Source organism: Hyperolius riggenbachi, chromosome 7 (genome assembly GCF_040937935.1).
Source record: "Hyperolius riggenbachi isolate aHypRig1 chromosome 7, aHypRig1.pri, whole genome shotgun sequence".
Lineage (NCBI taxonomy): Eukaryota > Metazoa > Chordata > Amphibia > Anura > Hyperoliidae > Hyperolius > Hyperolius riggenbachi.
Window position 1 is genome coordinate 301095018 of NC_090652.1, and position 13100 is coordinate 301108117.

Consider the following 13100-nt stretch of genomic DNA (forward strand, 5'->3'; position numbering starts at 1 on the left):
GCCCCGCCCTTTCAAAGAAAACTGCCCTGGCTTTTTTTCCCTGATGCTGTGCAAAGCATGATGGGATTTCTGATGATGATGCTCTCGTTGCCTAGCAAATGGGAGGGGTGATCAGGACACAAGACAGTTGGAACTGTCTTATGCTCCTTGTTACCTCCTTTTAACCAAAAAGATGGCTGCCCTCATGAAATCACAAACATAGAGAGATTATATTACCTATCTATTTTAATTAAAATAACTAATGTAACTTAATGACAGTATGTTTGTTTAGGCTGAAGTTCCTCTTTAAAGAACAAGTGACACCCATTCTAACCTAGAAATAAAAAATACATATATAAGTAGATAAATACTAGAGCTACTAACATAACAGATGTATTGCACTGTCCACGTTCTGATTCCTGTGAATTTTTGAAAGGGAAAGTAGAGAATCCTATTCTAGACAGTTTCCATCTTAGTTACTTTTGAATGAAGCTAATCCTGACATCTTTTCCTCCCTCACTCTTTTTTTCTCCTCTTGCTAATTGTGTATTAGTTACCCGCCCTCCTCCCAGAGTCTTCAGACACTCCCACTGAGGTCTGTACTAGGAAGTGCACTGTCTTATGTCATTAGGAGGGGGAAATAAAGGGAAGAGGAGGAATATATGATAGATAAAAAGATACCCCTCAGCATGCAACTGTTTTGCCAGCCAATGGCAATGGCAATTAAAAGGCCAGTGCTCCTAAGGTATGTGATAACTCCAAACCATAGCAGCAGAAAAAGTTTTGAATGCAGGATTAGCATCTTTATCACTTAATACACTCAGACCAGTTGCTGTTAAAATTTGAATGTACTATTTAAGGAAGGATAAGTGACTGGCACTCGAAGGAGGCTGGAAATAACAGTTGGAACAATTTACCGAGCAACTGTGCTCTTTTACCTGGTGAAGATATCACACGTTGTAGGCTAAGAGGAAAAGCAGGTCCGGCACCAGTATTAATGCTTCAGTGAATTTTTATTCCAAAAGGTACAGTGAGTAAAGGCATCTGGGGGTACAAAAGGACGGCCTGACAGCCGTTTCGCAGGTTCCCCCGCTTCGTCAGAGGCCAAAAGGCCAAAATTTGAATGTTATGGTGACAATCCCGCTTTAACCTCTTATCACTTACCACCACTCACTACATATTGTATCTCACTTGGGGCGCCTTCTCCTATCTTGTATTATCCTGGAGAATCGGAGAGTACTGAGGACATTCCTATATTGTCTGTAGGTCCTCCTCCTGACTTCACATGCTACATTAGACCTATTGTAAGTAACATTTCTACTTCCCTGAGTAGAAAATGAAACCTCACCAGTTTTGATTCAGAATGTCATAAATGAGTATAAATCTAAAGGCAAGTTCTGAGGATAAGCTCTGACTGTTTTCCTGCTGCTGGTATGTGAGCAGGCCCAGACTTACATCACAGGAGTCTATAGGCACAGATGTCCTAGCACATTAGACTCCACCCTCCATGAGCCTACAAACCCCCACCGTACTGCACCGCAAGTGTGCTGGCTGGCCCAGCTGTCACTTCTCCCTTACTTCCCTTGCCTGTCATAGGTAGCTACAGGTGCCCCTTAGCATAAGGTAGCCAGAAGAACCCTCAGTATTAAGTAGCTAGAGGTGTCCCTGACTGAAGGGAAATCTCATCAGTGGAATGCTGAGATCAGGGTGAGTAACCTCTCATTTACACTCTCATGAGGATTCTGCATAGGGAAGGAGGGTGGGAGGCGTTCGGGAAGAGGAGTGAGCGACCTCTCCATCATCAGCCGCCTGTAGACACGTGCCTACAGTGCCTTTTGGTAAATCCGGGCCTGTATGTGAGTGTTGCTGCTCAGTCACTTCTTCTGCCTTCTCGGTTTGCTGCGTTTTGATTTGTCTCCGTTTAATTTTCGTTAGCTTGTTAATAGGTCCCATCTGCACTCTCAGGCTTTCCACAGGTGGCTGCCGTCTGTCTCTGCAGATAATGTCAATGTCATTGTGACCGGACGAGACAGCCAATCCACCAGCCTCATCAACATTGTCAGCTACGATCTGCTGGGAAAGATGGAGAAACACGCCACGTCCAACTTCAAAGTCATCATTATTGTAAGTAACTGCAGGGGAGGACTGATGGCGCTTGGTAGAAGACAGTAGGGAGGCCGGTTGCACTACAGATGGCATGATGGCACCTAGGCGGGGACTACAGTAGAGAAGATGATGGCACCTAGGAGGGGACTACAGAAGAGAAGATGATGGCACCTAGGCGGGGACTACAGTAGAGAAGATGATGGCACCTAGGAGGGGACTACAGAAGAGAAGATGATGGCACCTAGGCGGGGACTACAGTAGAGAAGATGATGGCACCTAGGCGGGGACTACAGTAGAGAAGATGATGGCACCTAGGCAGGGACTGCAGTAGAGAAGATGATGGCACCTAGGCGGGGACTGCTGTAGAGAAGATGATGGCACCTAGTGGGGGACTACAGTAGAGAAGATGATGGCACCTAGTGGGGGACTGCAGTAGAGCAGATGATAGCACCTAGGCGGGGACTACATTAGAGAAGATGATAGCACCTAGGTGGGGACTACATTAGAGAAGATGACAGCACCTAGTGGGGGTCTGCTGTAGAGAAGATGATAGCACCTAGTGGGGGACTGTAATAGAGAAGATGATGGCCCCTAGTGGGGGACTGCAGTAGAGAAGATGATAGCACCTAGTGGGGGACTGCAGTAGAGAAGATGATAGCACCTAGTGGGGGACTACAGTAGAGAAGATGATAGCACCTAGTGGGGGACTGCAGTAGAGCAGATGATAGCACCTAGGCGGGGACTACATTAGAGAAGATGATAGCACCTAGGCGGGGACTGCAGTAGAGAAGATGATAGCACCTAGGCGGGGACTGCAGTAGAGAAGATGATAGCACCTAGGCGGGGACTGCAGTAGAGAAGATGATAGCACCTAGGCGGGGACTGCAGTAGAGAAGATGATAGCACCTAGTGGGGGACTACAGTAGAGAAGATGATAGCACCTAGTGGGGGACTACAGTAGAGAAGATGATAGCACCTAGTTGGGGACTACAGTAGAGAAGATATCACCTAGTGGGGGACTGCAGTAGAGAAGGTGATAGCACATAGGAGGGGACTACAGTAGAGAAGATGATAGCACCTAGGTGTGGACTACAGTAGAGAAGATGATAGCACCTAGTGGGGGACTGCAGTAGAGAAGATGATAGCACCCAGGAGGGGACTGCAGTAAAGGAAGATGATAGCACCTAGGTGGGGGACTACAGTAGAGAAGATGATAGCACCTAGTGGGGGACTGCAGTAGAGAAGATGATAGCACCTAGGAGGGGACTGCTGTAGAGAAGATGATAGCACCTAGTGGGGGACTTCAGTAGAGAAGATGATAGCACCTAGGAGGGGATTGCAGTAGAGAAGATGATGGCACCTAGGAGGGGACTGCTGTAGAGAAGATGATAGCACCTAGTGGGGGACTTCAGTAGAGAAGATGATAGCACCTAGTGGGGGTCTGCTGTAGAGAAGATGATAGCACTTAGTGGGGGACTTCAGTACAGAAGATGATGGCACCTAGGAGGGACTGCAGTAGAGAAGATGATAGCACCTAGTGGGGGACTGCTGCAGAGAAGATGATAGCACCTAGGCGGGGACTGCAGTAGAGAAGATGATAGCACCTAGGCGGGGACTGCAGTAGAGAAGATGATAGCACCTAGGCGGGGACTGCAGTAGAGAAGATGATAGCACCTAGGCGGGGACTGCAGTAGAGAAGATGATAGCACCTAGTGGGGGACTACAGTAGAGAAGATGATAGCACCTAGTGGGGGACTACAGTAGAGAAGATGATAGCACCTAGTTGGGGACTACAGTAGAGAAGATATCACCTAGTGGGGGACTGCAGTAGAGAAGGTGATAGCACATAGGAGGGGACTACAGTAGAGAAGATGATAGCACCTAGGTGTGGACTACAGTAGAGAAGATGATAGCACCTAGTGGGGGACTGCAGTAGAGAAGATGATAGCACCCAGGAGGGGACTGCAGTAAAGGAAGATGATAGCACCTAGGTGGGGGACTACAGTAGAGAAGATGATAGCACCTAGTGGGGGACTGCAGTAGAGAAGATGATAGCACCTAGGAGGGGACTGCTGTAGAGAAGATGATAGCACCTAGTGGGGGACTTCAGTAGAGAAGATGATAGCACCTAGGAGGGGATTGCAGTAGAGAAGATGATGGCACCTAGGAGGGGACTGCTGTAGAGAAGATGATAGCACCTAGTGGGGGACTTCAGTAGAGAAGATGATAGCACCTAGTGGGGGTCTGCTGTAGAGAAGATGATAGCACTTAGTGGGGGACTTCAGTACAGAAGATGATGGCACCTAGGAGGGACTGCAGTAGAGAAGATGATAGCACCTAGTGGGGGACTGCTGCAGAGAAGATGATAGCACCTAGTGGGGGACTGCAGTAGAGAAGATGATAGCACCTAGTGGGGGACTGCAGTAGAGAAATGATAGCACCTAGTGGGGGACTGCAGTAAAGGAAGATGATAGCACCTAGAAGGGGACTACAGTAGAGAAGATGATGGCACCTAGGCGGGGGACTACAGTAGAGAAGATGATAGCACCTAGGCGGGGACTACATTAGAGAAGATGATAGCACCTAGGCGGGGACTACATTAGAGAAGATGATAGCACCTAGGCGGGGACTACATTAGAGAAGATGATAGCACCTAGTGGAGGACTTCAGTAGAGAAGATGATAGCACCTAGTGGGGGACTGCAGTAGAGAAATGATAGCACCTAGTGGGGGACTGCAGTAAAGGAAGATGATAGCACCTAGTGGGGGACTGCAGTAGAGAAGATGATAGCACCTAGGCGGGGACTACAGTAGAGAAGATGATTGCACCTAGTGTGGGACTACAGTAGAGAAGATGATAGCACCTAGTGGGGGACTACAGTAGAGAAGATGATAGCACCTAGGCGGGGACTGCAGTAGAGAAGATGATAGCACCTAGTGGGGGACTACAGTAGAGAAGATGATGGCACCTAGTGGGGGACTACAGTAGAGAAGATGATAGCACCTAGTGGGGGACTTCAGTAGAGAAGATGATAGCACCTAGTGGGGGACTACAACAGTAGAGAAGATGATAGCACCCAGGAGGGGACTGCAGTAAAGGAAGATGATAGCACCTAGGTGGGGGACTACAGTAGAGAAGATGATAGCACCTAGTGGGGGACTGCAGTAGAGAAGATGATAGCACCTAGTGGGTGACTTCAGTAGAGAAGATGATGGCACCTAGGAGGGGACTGCAGTAGAGAAGATGATAGCACCTAGTGGGTGACTTCAGTAGAGAAGATGATGGCACCTAGGAGGGGACTGCAGTAGAGAAGATGATGGCACCTAGTGGGGGACTACAGTAGAGAAGATGATAGCACCTATTGGGGGACTGCAGTAGAGAAGATGACAGCACCTAGGAGGGGACTGCAGTAGAGAAGATGATGGCACCTAGGAGGGGACTGCAGTAAAGAAGATGATGGCACCTAGGAGGGGACTGCAGTGGAGAAGATGATGGCACCTAGTGGGGGACTGCAGTAGAGAAGATGATGGCACCTAGGAGGGACTGCAGTAGAGAAGATGATGGCACCTAGGAGGGGACTGCAGTAGAGGAGATGATGGCACCTAGGAGGGACTGCAGTAGAGAAGATGATGGCACCTAGTGGGGGACTACAGTGGAGAAGATGATAGCACCTAGTGGGGGACTGCTGCAGAGAAGATGATAGCACCTAGTGGGGGACTGCAGTAGAGAAGATGATAGCACCTAGTGGGGGACTGCAGTAGAGAAGATGATAGCACCTAGTGGGGGACTGCAGTAGAGAAATGACAGCACCTAGTGGGGGACTGCAGTAAAGGAAGATGATAGCACCTAGGTGGGGACTACAGTAGAGAAGATGATGGCACCTAGGCGGGGACTACAGTAGAGAAGATGATGGCACCTAGGAGGGGACTACAGTAGAGAAGATGATGGCACCTAGGCGGGGACTACAATAGAGAAGATCAGGTTCTCTTTAAACGATTTGTTTCTACTACGGTACATTAACTACCTGTGTTGCCCACTCGCTGAGGTGTATGTCAGTCCTCTCTCCTCTGTATACCAACATTGAGCTGCGAAACGAGATGTCACCATGACAATATTTCCTTCTCCTACAAGGATGAATCCCATTTTCTGAAGAACGTGAAGACAGCTCGGTGCAAATCTGCGATGCCTCTGCTCAAGGTACAGAATCCTCTACATACGCCCGTGTCTTGTAGCAGCTTAATGTCTTTCTACATTTTCCCTAATCAATAAATGATCCTTTATAAAATGATCTCTGTTTGGTTGAAGTAGTTTATCAAGCTGCAGTAAACTGTTACTTGTGATTACGCTGTTTTCCCTCCTGGCCACTGCTTTGGAGCTCTGCATGTGCTCCATTGGGACAGCTGCCTTACTTTGCTCTCAGCCGTTACTGAAATGGGAGTGTTCATTATACTGCCATATACGCAGAACCAGCATCCCTCCTCCCTGAGGAATAAATGTGTCAGAATAGCAAAAAGAAAGAGAACTAATGGAATCCTTTTATTCCAAGCCATATACTGTCACAACAACTGCAGACTTAGAGTGAACTCTTGCAGAGGAGAGAACGAGAACACAGAAATCCACCCTGCATGTGTTTATAGAGAACAGCCTGTCATATTCTTTCTTCTCAGCAAGTAATGCGTTAGTGTAATTTGTGCCCCCAGCTGTCTGTCGAGTTGTTAATATGTAAACATGGGAATTTAACCCTTTCTGTGCTCTCGGCAAACTAGGAAGTAACTACGCTACAGCATCTCTTTGGGAGATCTATAAGCTGTGACAAGGAAATGTTTTCTGTAAAAGTTATTATGCTGTTGCTTATCTTTAAAAGCAGAGAGAAAGTTCTGAGTTCAGCTCCGCTTAAAGGAATACTTAAGTCACTAAAAAAAATGACTTTTACTCACCTGGGGCTCCCCTCAGCCCCCTGCAGCTGAACGGTGCCCTCGCCGTGTTCCTCCGATGCACCTGGTCTCGCCGGCGGCCACTTCCGGGTTGGCTGTCACCGGCCGACAGGCTGTGAACGCGGCTTATTATCCGCGTCCCCGGACGCAATAGCGCCCTCTATAATGCTATTGCGGCCGGGGATGCGGATAATCAGCCGCGTTCACAGCCTGTCGGCCGGTGACGGCAAAACTGGAAGTGGCTGCCGGCGAGACCAGGCGCATCGGAGGGACACGGCGAGGGCACCGTTCAGCTGCAGGGGGTGAGGGGAGCCCCAGGTGAGTAAAAGTCATTTTTTTAGTGACTTAAGTATTCCTTTAAGTTGAAATGTAATATCTGATGGTATTGACTAATAAAATAATGTGTAGGGTGATTGCATGTTTAACAGATTGTTGTACTGAAGAGGAGTAACACTACTAGGTTTACCAAAGGGGTGTGCATTCAAAAATGGCACAGGCAAATTTACAGGCAGGGTGAAGCCAAAAGCTGTCTCAGCCTGCTGTGGCCAAACTCCTGCCTGCTTTAAATACAGACTACTGCTCATTTTTTACAAGCAGTTTAATAGTGCCAAGGAAATAGAACATATGATCACTGCCGAGAATGAATAACGTCCAAAGTCCACAAAATTAGTATTAAGAAGTCAGCGCAAATCAGAGAGGAATAAATACAGTCAATAAAACTTCACCACGGTGACATTCCAACCTCACATGGTCTCATGGCCAACCATCACTAGAAAAGAGTAATGCCTGGCATACACGGGTCGATCCGGCGGCCGATTAGCCGCCGGATCGACTCCCGCCACGTCCCCGCTCGTCCGCGCAGATCGATTCCCACTCGTCCCCGCCGGCGCTCCTTATCAGCCGCTCGATTCCTCGCTATTGGGATCGAGCGGGGAATCTATCATCGGACCATTCGGATATTATCAATCGAGCCATCAGCGGCTCGATTGATTTGCTGTGTATGCCTAGCATAAGAGGGGCTTACCAGCTGCCAACAACCCACATTATAAGGTTGTATGTCTCACATTCAGTGGTAATCCTAACGAACCTCGAGCAGATATGGATCCAAACTTCCACCACTCCCTTACTCCGATATATGGTATGGTATCCAGGAAGGCCAATATATAAACACAACAAAAAACGGCAACTCTAAGTGTAAACCGTTTATTGTAAAAACAATCGGTATAGACCGTAAAAACAAGATAAAAACAAAGACTTACATACGGGGCCCAGGAACCCCTAATAAAAACTTGCGCGTGTAAGCTGGTCCACAGCCAATAAGACATTAAAGGTGCCGCCTGTCTTCTTTCTGACCGGTTTCGCAATCTAGCATCATCAGGGAATCAAACTGCTCATTTTGTGATGGATGACAGATCACAGTCTTGTTGTTTTTGTTTGCAGAGCGCCAAGAGGGTGATCTTACTGTCCGGAACTCCCGCCATGTCCAGGCCGGCTGAGCTCTACACTCAGATTGCCGCAGTGAGACCCACCTTCTTCCCCCGCTTCCATGAGTTTGGTCTCCGCTACTGTGACGCCAAGCAGGTGAGGACTGAGCTGCAACTGCAGAGCATTACTCTGGACTGGCAGCATCCTTCAGATAATCTGGTAACACCGGCAGTAGTGAACCTTATCTATGGATCTTGCATTCTTTTCTATAAAAGCCCTTTCTAAGTTCTCATCTTGGCCGTGATGCTACATGTATCTTTAAGATGCCTCTTACATAACTCGACTTGGCGGCCGATCGACCATCCAATTTGATAATTATTAACAAACTAGCTGATGGCCCGGTGTTGCCCGGTTTGGAATTTGGCTGGTGTTGGCTGCACCCACTTTTTCTAACCCTAACACACAATTACTCAATTACCAGGTTTGTGAGCTGTGCGGGCTCTGGCATCAATAATTTGCATTGAAATGAAACAAATCTGATTGGCTGTTTGTGGCTCCACCCCTTTTTCGGAATTTGAACCCCAGTCACCCAATGACCAACTGTAGCAGGTTTGAGGCTTGTGCAATTAACAGTGCAAGAATGGCAGCAGTTAAACATTGTCCTTGAAAATCAACAGGTGAATTTTGATTGACTATTGTAGGCTCCACCAGGGCTGTGGAGTCGGTACAAAAATCCTCTGACTCCCCAGTTTAGGATTCCACCGACTCCTCGACTCCGACTCCTCTAATTTGCATATTACAATCTTGTTGATTGAAAGTATATAACATGAAATTCGTCTCTTAACTGCCAACACTTAGGAATTTTAAAAGACAACTGAAGTGAGAAGGATATGGAGACTGCCATATTTATTCCCTTTAGTCATATAGACTAAAATTAGTCCTTGGTAAGAGTACTGTTAAAAGGTACAGACCGGAACAAAGAACATCTATCAGGCCCTAGGCAATGTAACTGTGGGTACATGTAAGAGTGATGTGCAGGTACTCTGCAGGGGAATAAGGGGATTCTTCCTCTATTACACATTCTTCATGTACAATCTGAACCAGGTTTATGGGTGATAGACAACATCTCTGTGTTCAATGTGCACAGCATTCTCAGAGGATTCCCTGCAGCTCTGTGGGGAGTGCATATGTAGAGTATAGTACTACTGTGTAACAAAGTAAACCTGAGACAGATGAAATTAAAGTTTTATACATACCTGGGGCTTCCTCCAGCCCCCTTCAGGCTAATCAGTCCCTCGCTGTCCTCCTCCGCCACCTGGATCTTCTGCTATGAGTTCAGGTACTTGAGCCAGTCTGGTGTAGTGCGCATGCACACACTCTGCCGCCGGGAGCGTACTACACCTGTGCAGCACTATTGCGCAGGTGCAGAATGTTCCTGGCTGTGGAAGCGGCATGCGGCCGGACTGCGCTGACTGGCTGAATTACCAGGACTCATAGCAGAAGATCCAGGTGGTGGAGGAGGACAGCGAGGGACTGATTAGCCTGAAGGGGGCTGGAAGAAGCCCCAGGTATGTATAAAACTTTACTTTTCATCCTTCTCAGGTACCATTTAATTCGTAGTCACCAAACCAAATTTTAACAACATATCAAATTATTTGATTTCATCAGCAAAGGGAGTGCATACATTTGCATAAATCAGAATTAACGCAGAATGATTTCCATCTCATTGACCATCTCTATTAGCGACACAGCTACACATCAGGCTTTATTCTTACAGCATAGATGTTATTTAGTATATATAAGAGATTCCTGTGTACACATCATATATACAGTCACAATCAGAGGTGTATATCTGACTTTAAAAATACGGAGACTGCTTCATTGGAGCAGCACAAGTAACTAATTTTTATTGGTTTATTTCATTTTTGTGGACTAAGCACAGCTATTAATGTATATATACATTATTTATGATGACTAATATCTGAGAAACAGAACATTTTATCATATTTTCTACTTTAATTACAGTTTAAATTCATTATGAGTCGGAGTCGGGGCATTTTTTCCCGACTCCAACTCCAGGCACCCAAAATTGCCCTGACTCCACGACTCCGACTCCACAGCTCTGGGCTCCACCCACTTTTCTGAATATTAATCCCAATCACTCAGTGACCAACTGTGCCAAGTTTGAGAACCCTGCCATTAAGGCCTCGTTCACATCTGCTGCGCTGAAAAACGTGTTAAAGCGCATGGTAAAAAAACGCATGTGCTTGTGCGCGCTTTAGTCCGCGTTTCCGTGCGTTGCGCTGCGCTTCTTTAAAGCACGTTTTGCTTACTGTAGCAGCAGCAGTTGTCAATAAAACTTTGTTTTTGTATGTAAATGTATTTTTTTCTCCAATTAGGGGTAAAAAACGCATGCGCTTCTATGCTCTTGTACAAGCTTCTATGCGCTAAAAAAGCGGACCCATTCACTTGCATTGCTGTGCGCTTTCCAGCTCAGCACAGAAATGCCGGCAACACTACGTTTCTGTAACGCTGCTCAGCGCAGCGCATAGATGTGAACCAGCTACATTTAGTTACATGGAAAAATCAATACCTTGCTGAACGCACAGGGCAGTGCGCTGTGGAAAGCGCACAGAAACGGCCCTGATGTGAACGAGGCCTAACCGTGTAAGAATGGCTGCAGTTTACATTTTACCAGTGAAATGTGTATTTGTCTCCGCCCACTGATGACCCGGCATTGCCCGTGTATGTATTTGGCTGGTGTTTGCTCCGCCCACTTTTTCTAACCCTAACATAGAATTACTCAAGGACCAAGTTTTGGAGCTTTGTGGTTTTTGGCATCAATAATTTGCATTGAAATGAAACAAATCTGATTGGCTGTGCCCTCACCCCCTTTTCTGAATTTGAACCCCAGTGACCCAATGACCAACTGTACCAGGTTTGAGGCTTGTGCCATTAACAGTGCAACAATGGCAGCAATTAAACATTCCCCTTGAAAAGCAATAGGGGGATTTTGATTGGCTTTTGTAGGCTCCACCCACTTTTCTGAATATTAATCCCAGTCGCCCAGTGACCACCTTCCCCAACTGAAGGACTTTCCGGGGCGAATTGTGGAGGGTCCAGGTGGCGGAGAATGGCAGCGAGGGAGCGATTAGCCTGGAGGGGGCTGGAGAAAGCCCCACGTATGTATAATTTTTTTTCTATCCAGCCCATCTCAAATGCACTTTAAGCAGTACCAGTTGCCTGGCAGTCCTGCTGATCCTCTCTCTAATACTTTTAGCCATAGCCCCGAACGAGCATGAAGCAGATCAGGTTTTTCTAACATTGTCAGATCTGACAAGAATAGCTGCATGCTTGTTTCTGGTGTTATTCAGACACTAATGCAGCTAAATAGACCAGCAGGGCTGCAAGACAACTGGTATTGTTTAAAAGAAAATAAATATGGCAGCCTCCATATCCCTCTCACTTCAGTTGTCCTTTAAGGATGAATTTTGGAATTGGGCTAATCATATGCACCTCCTGTCAATTTTGATTGACCCAATACCAAGCTGCGTTAACATTTGCGCGCAAGGTGAAGTTATTAGAGTCTGATAGACCATCTGTAGGGACCGGTAACTGAGAGATGGCAGTGTTGGGACAGAGGCACAGGACCTGTAACCTCCCTATACACACATCCCTCTCAGCGGTTACACTCCGGATATTTTCTCCCTTTAGATGCCCTGGGGATGGGATTACTCCGGATCCTCCAACCTGAGCGAACTGAAGCTCCTCCTGGAGGAATCCATAATGATCAGAAGGCTGAAGTCTGATGTCCTGTCTCAGCTACCGCCCAAACAGCGCAAAATGGTGGTCATCGCTCCAGAGGGCATCAACGCCAGAACCAAGGCCGCCCTCGCAGCCGCCGCAAAGGAGATGGAGAAAGGCTTCAAGAGTGTAAGTTTTTAACGGGTTTTGAAGTGGTCCAGAATCCCCCCAACTTTGAGGCAGGGAACACACTTGACTGTTTTGGGACGTGTTTTCTGCACAGAAATAACAATACAATAACAATAATATTTATATAGCGCTTTTCTCCCTGGGGACTCAAAGCGCTGTGACCCTGCATTATGCAGTCTCAAAGGCTAGGGAAAAGAGGTGAGTTTTTAGCCTTTTTTTAAAGCTGTCCAGAGAACTAGCCTCTCGTACTGATTGTGGAAGTGAGTTCCATAGAGTAGGGGCTGCATAGGAAAAGGCCCGAGCACCAAATGTTAAGTGTATCCTGGGAATAACCAGCTTCATCTTGTTGGCAGAGCGGAGGGTGCGTGGAGGGGCATAAAGTTCCAATAGATCCGCTATGTATTTGGGTCCCATGTGGTGTAGAGCCTTGAATGTCAGCAGGCAGATCTTAAAATTGATTCTCCATTTTACTGGCAACCAGTGAAGAGTTTGCAGTACTGGGGTGATGTGTGAGCTGCGGGGGGCATTGGCTAGGAGTCTGGCTGCAGCATTCTGTACTAGCTGTAAGGGGCGCAGAACCTTATCTGTAGATCCGATGAACAGGGCGTTGCAGTAGTCTAGGCGGGAGGATACAAATGCATGAACCAGGGCAGGTAGGTCTTCAGCTGGGATAAGGTGTTTTATTTTCGCTATATTTCTTAGATGGAAGAACTCCTGTTAATA

General features: G+C 47.1%; 1 protein-coding gene and 1 long non-coding RNA gene across 4 annotated transcripts in view; one reads left to right on the forward strand and one right to left on the reverse strand.

The window, feature by feature from the left end:
- The window catches only part of SMARCAL1 (SWI/SNF related, matrix associated, actin dependent regulator of chromatin, subfamily a like 1), an 80763-nt gene that overhangs the window by 46380 nt on the left and 21283 nt on the right, over positions 1–13100 (forward strand). For both annotated transcript variants that reach the window (XM_068246088.1, XM_068246089.1), the window contains exons 8-11: positions 1945–2103; positions 6217–6282; positions 8460–8600; positions 12159–12377. In XM_068246088.1, the coding sequence (XP_068102189.1) occupies positions 1945–2103; positions 6217–6282; positions 8460–8600; positions 12159–12377 (585 nt within the window). The remainder of the gene's footprint in view (positions 1–1944; positions 2104–6216; positions 6283–8459; positions 8601–12158; positions 12378–13100) is intronic.
- LOC137525188 (uncharacterized) overlaps positions 1–13100 on the reverse strand; it is a 66742-nt gene that overhangs the window by 26814 nt on the left and 26828 nt on the right. The gene's annotated exons all lie outside the window — the stretch shown is intronic.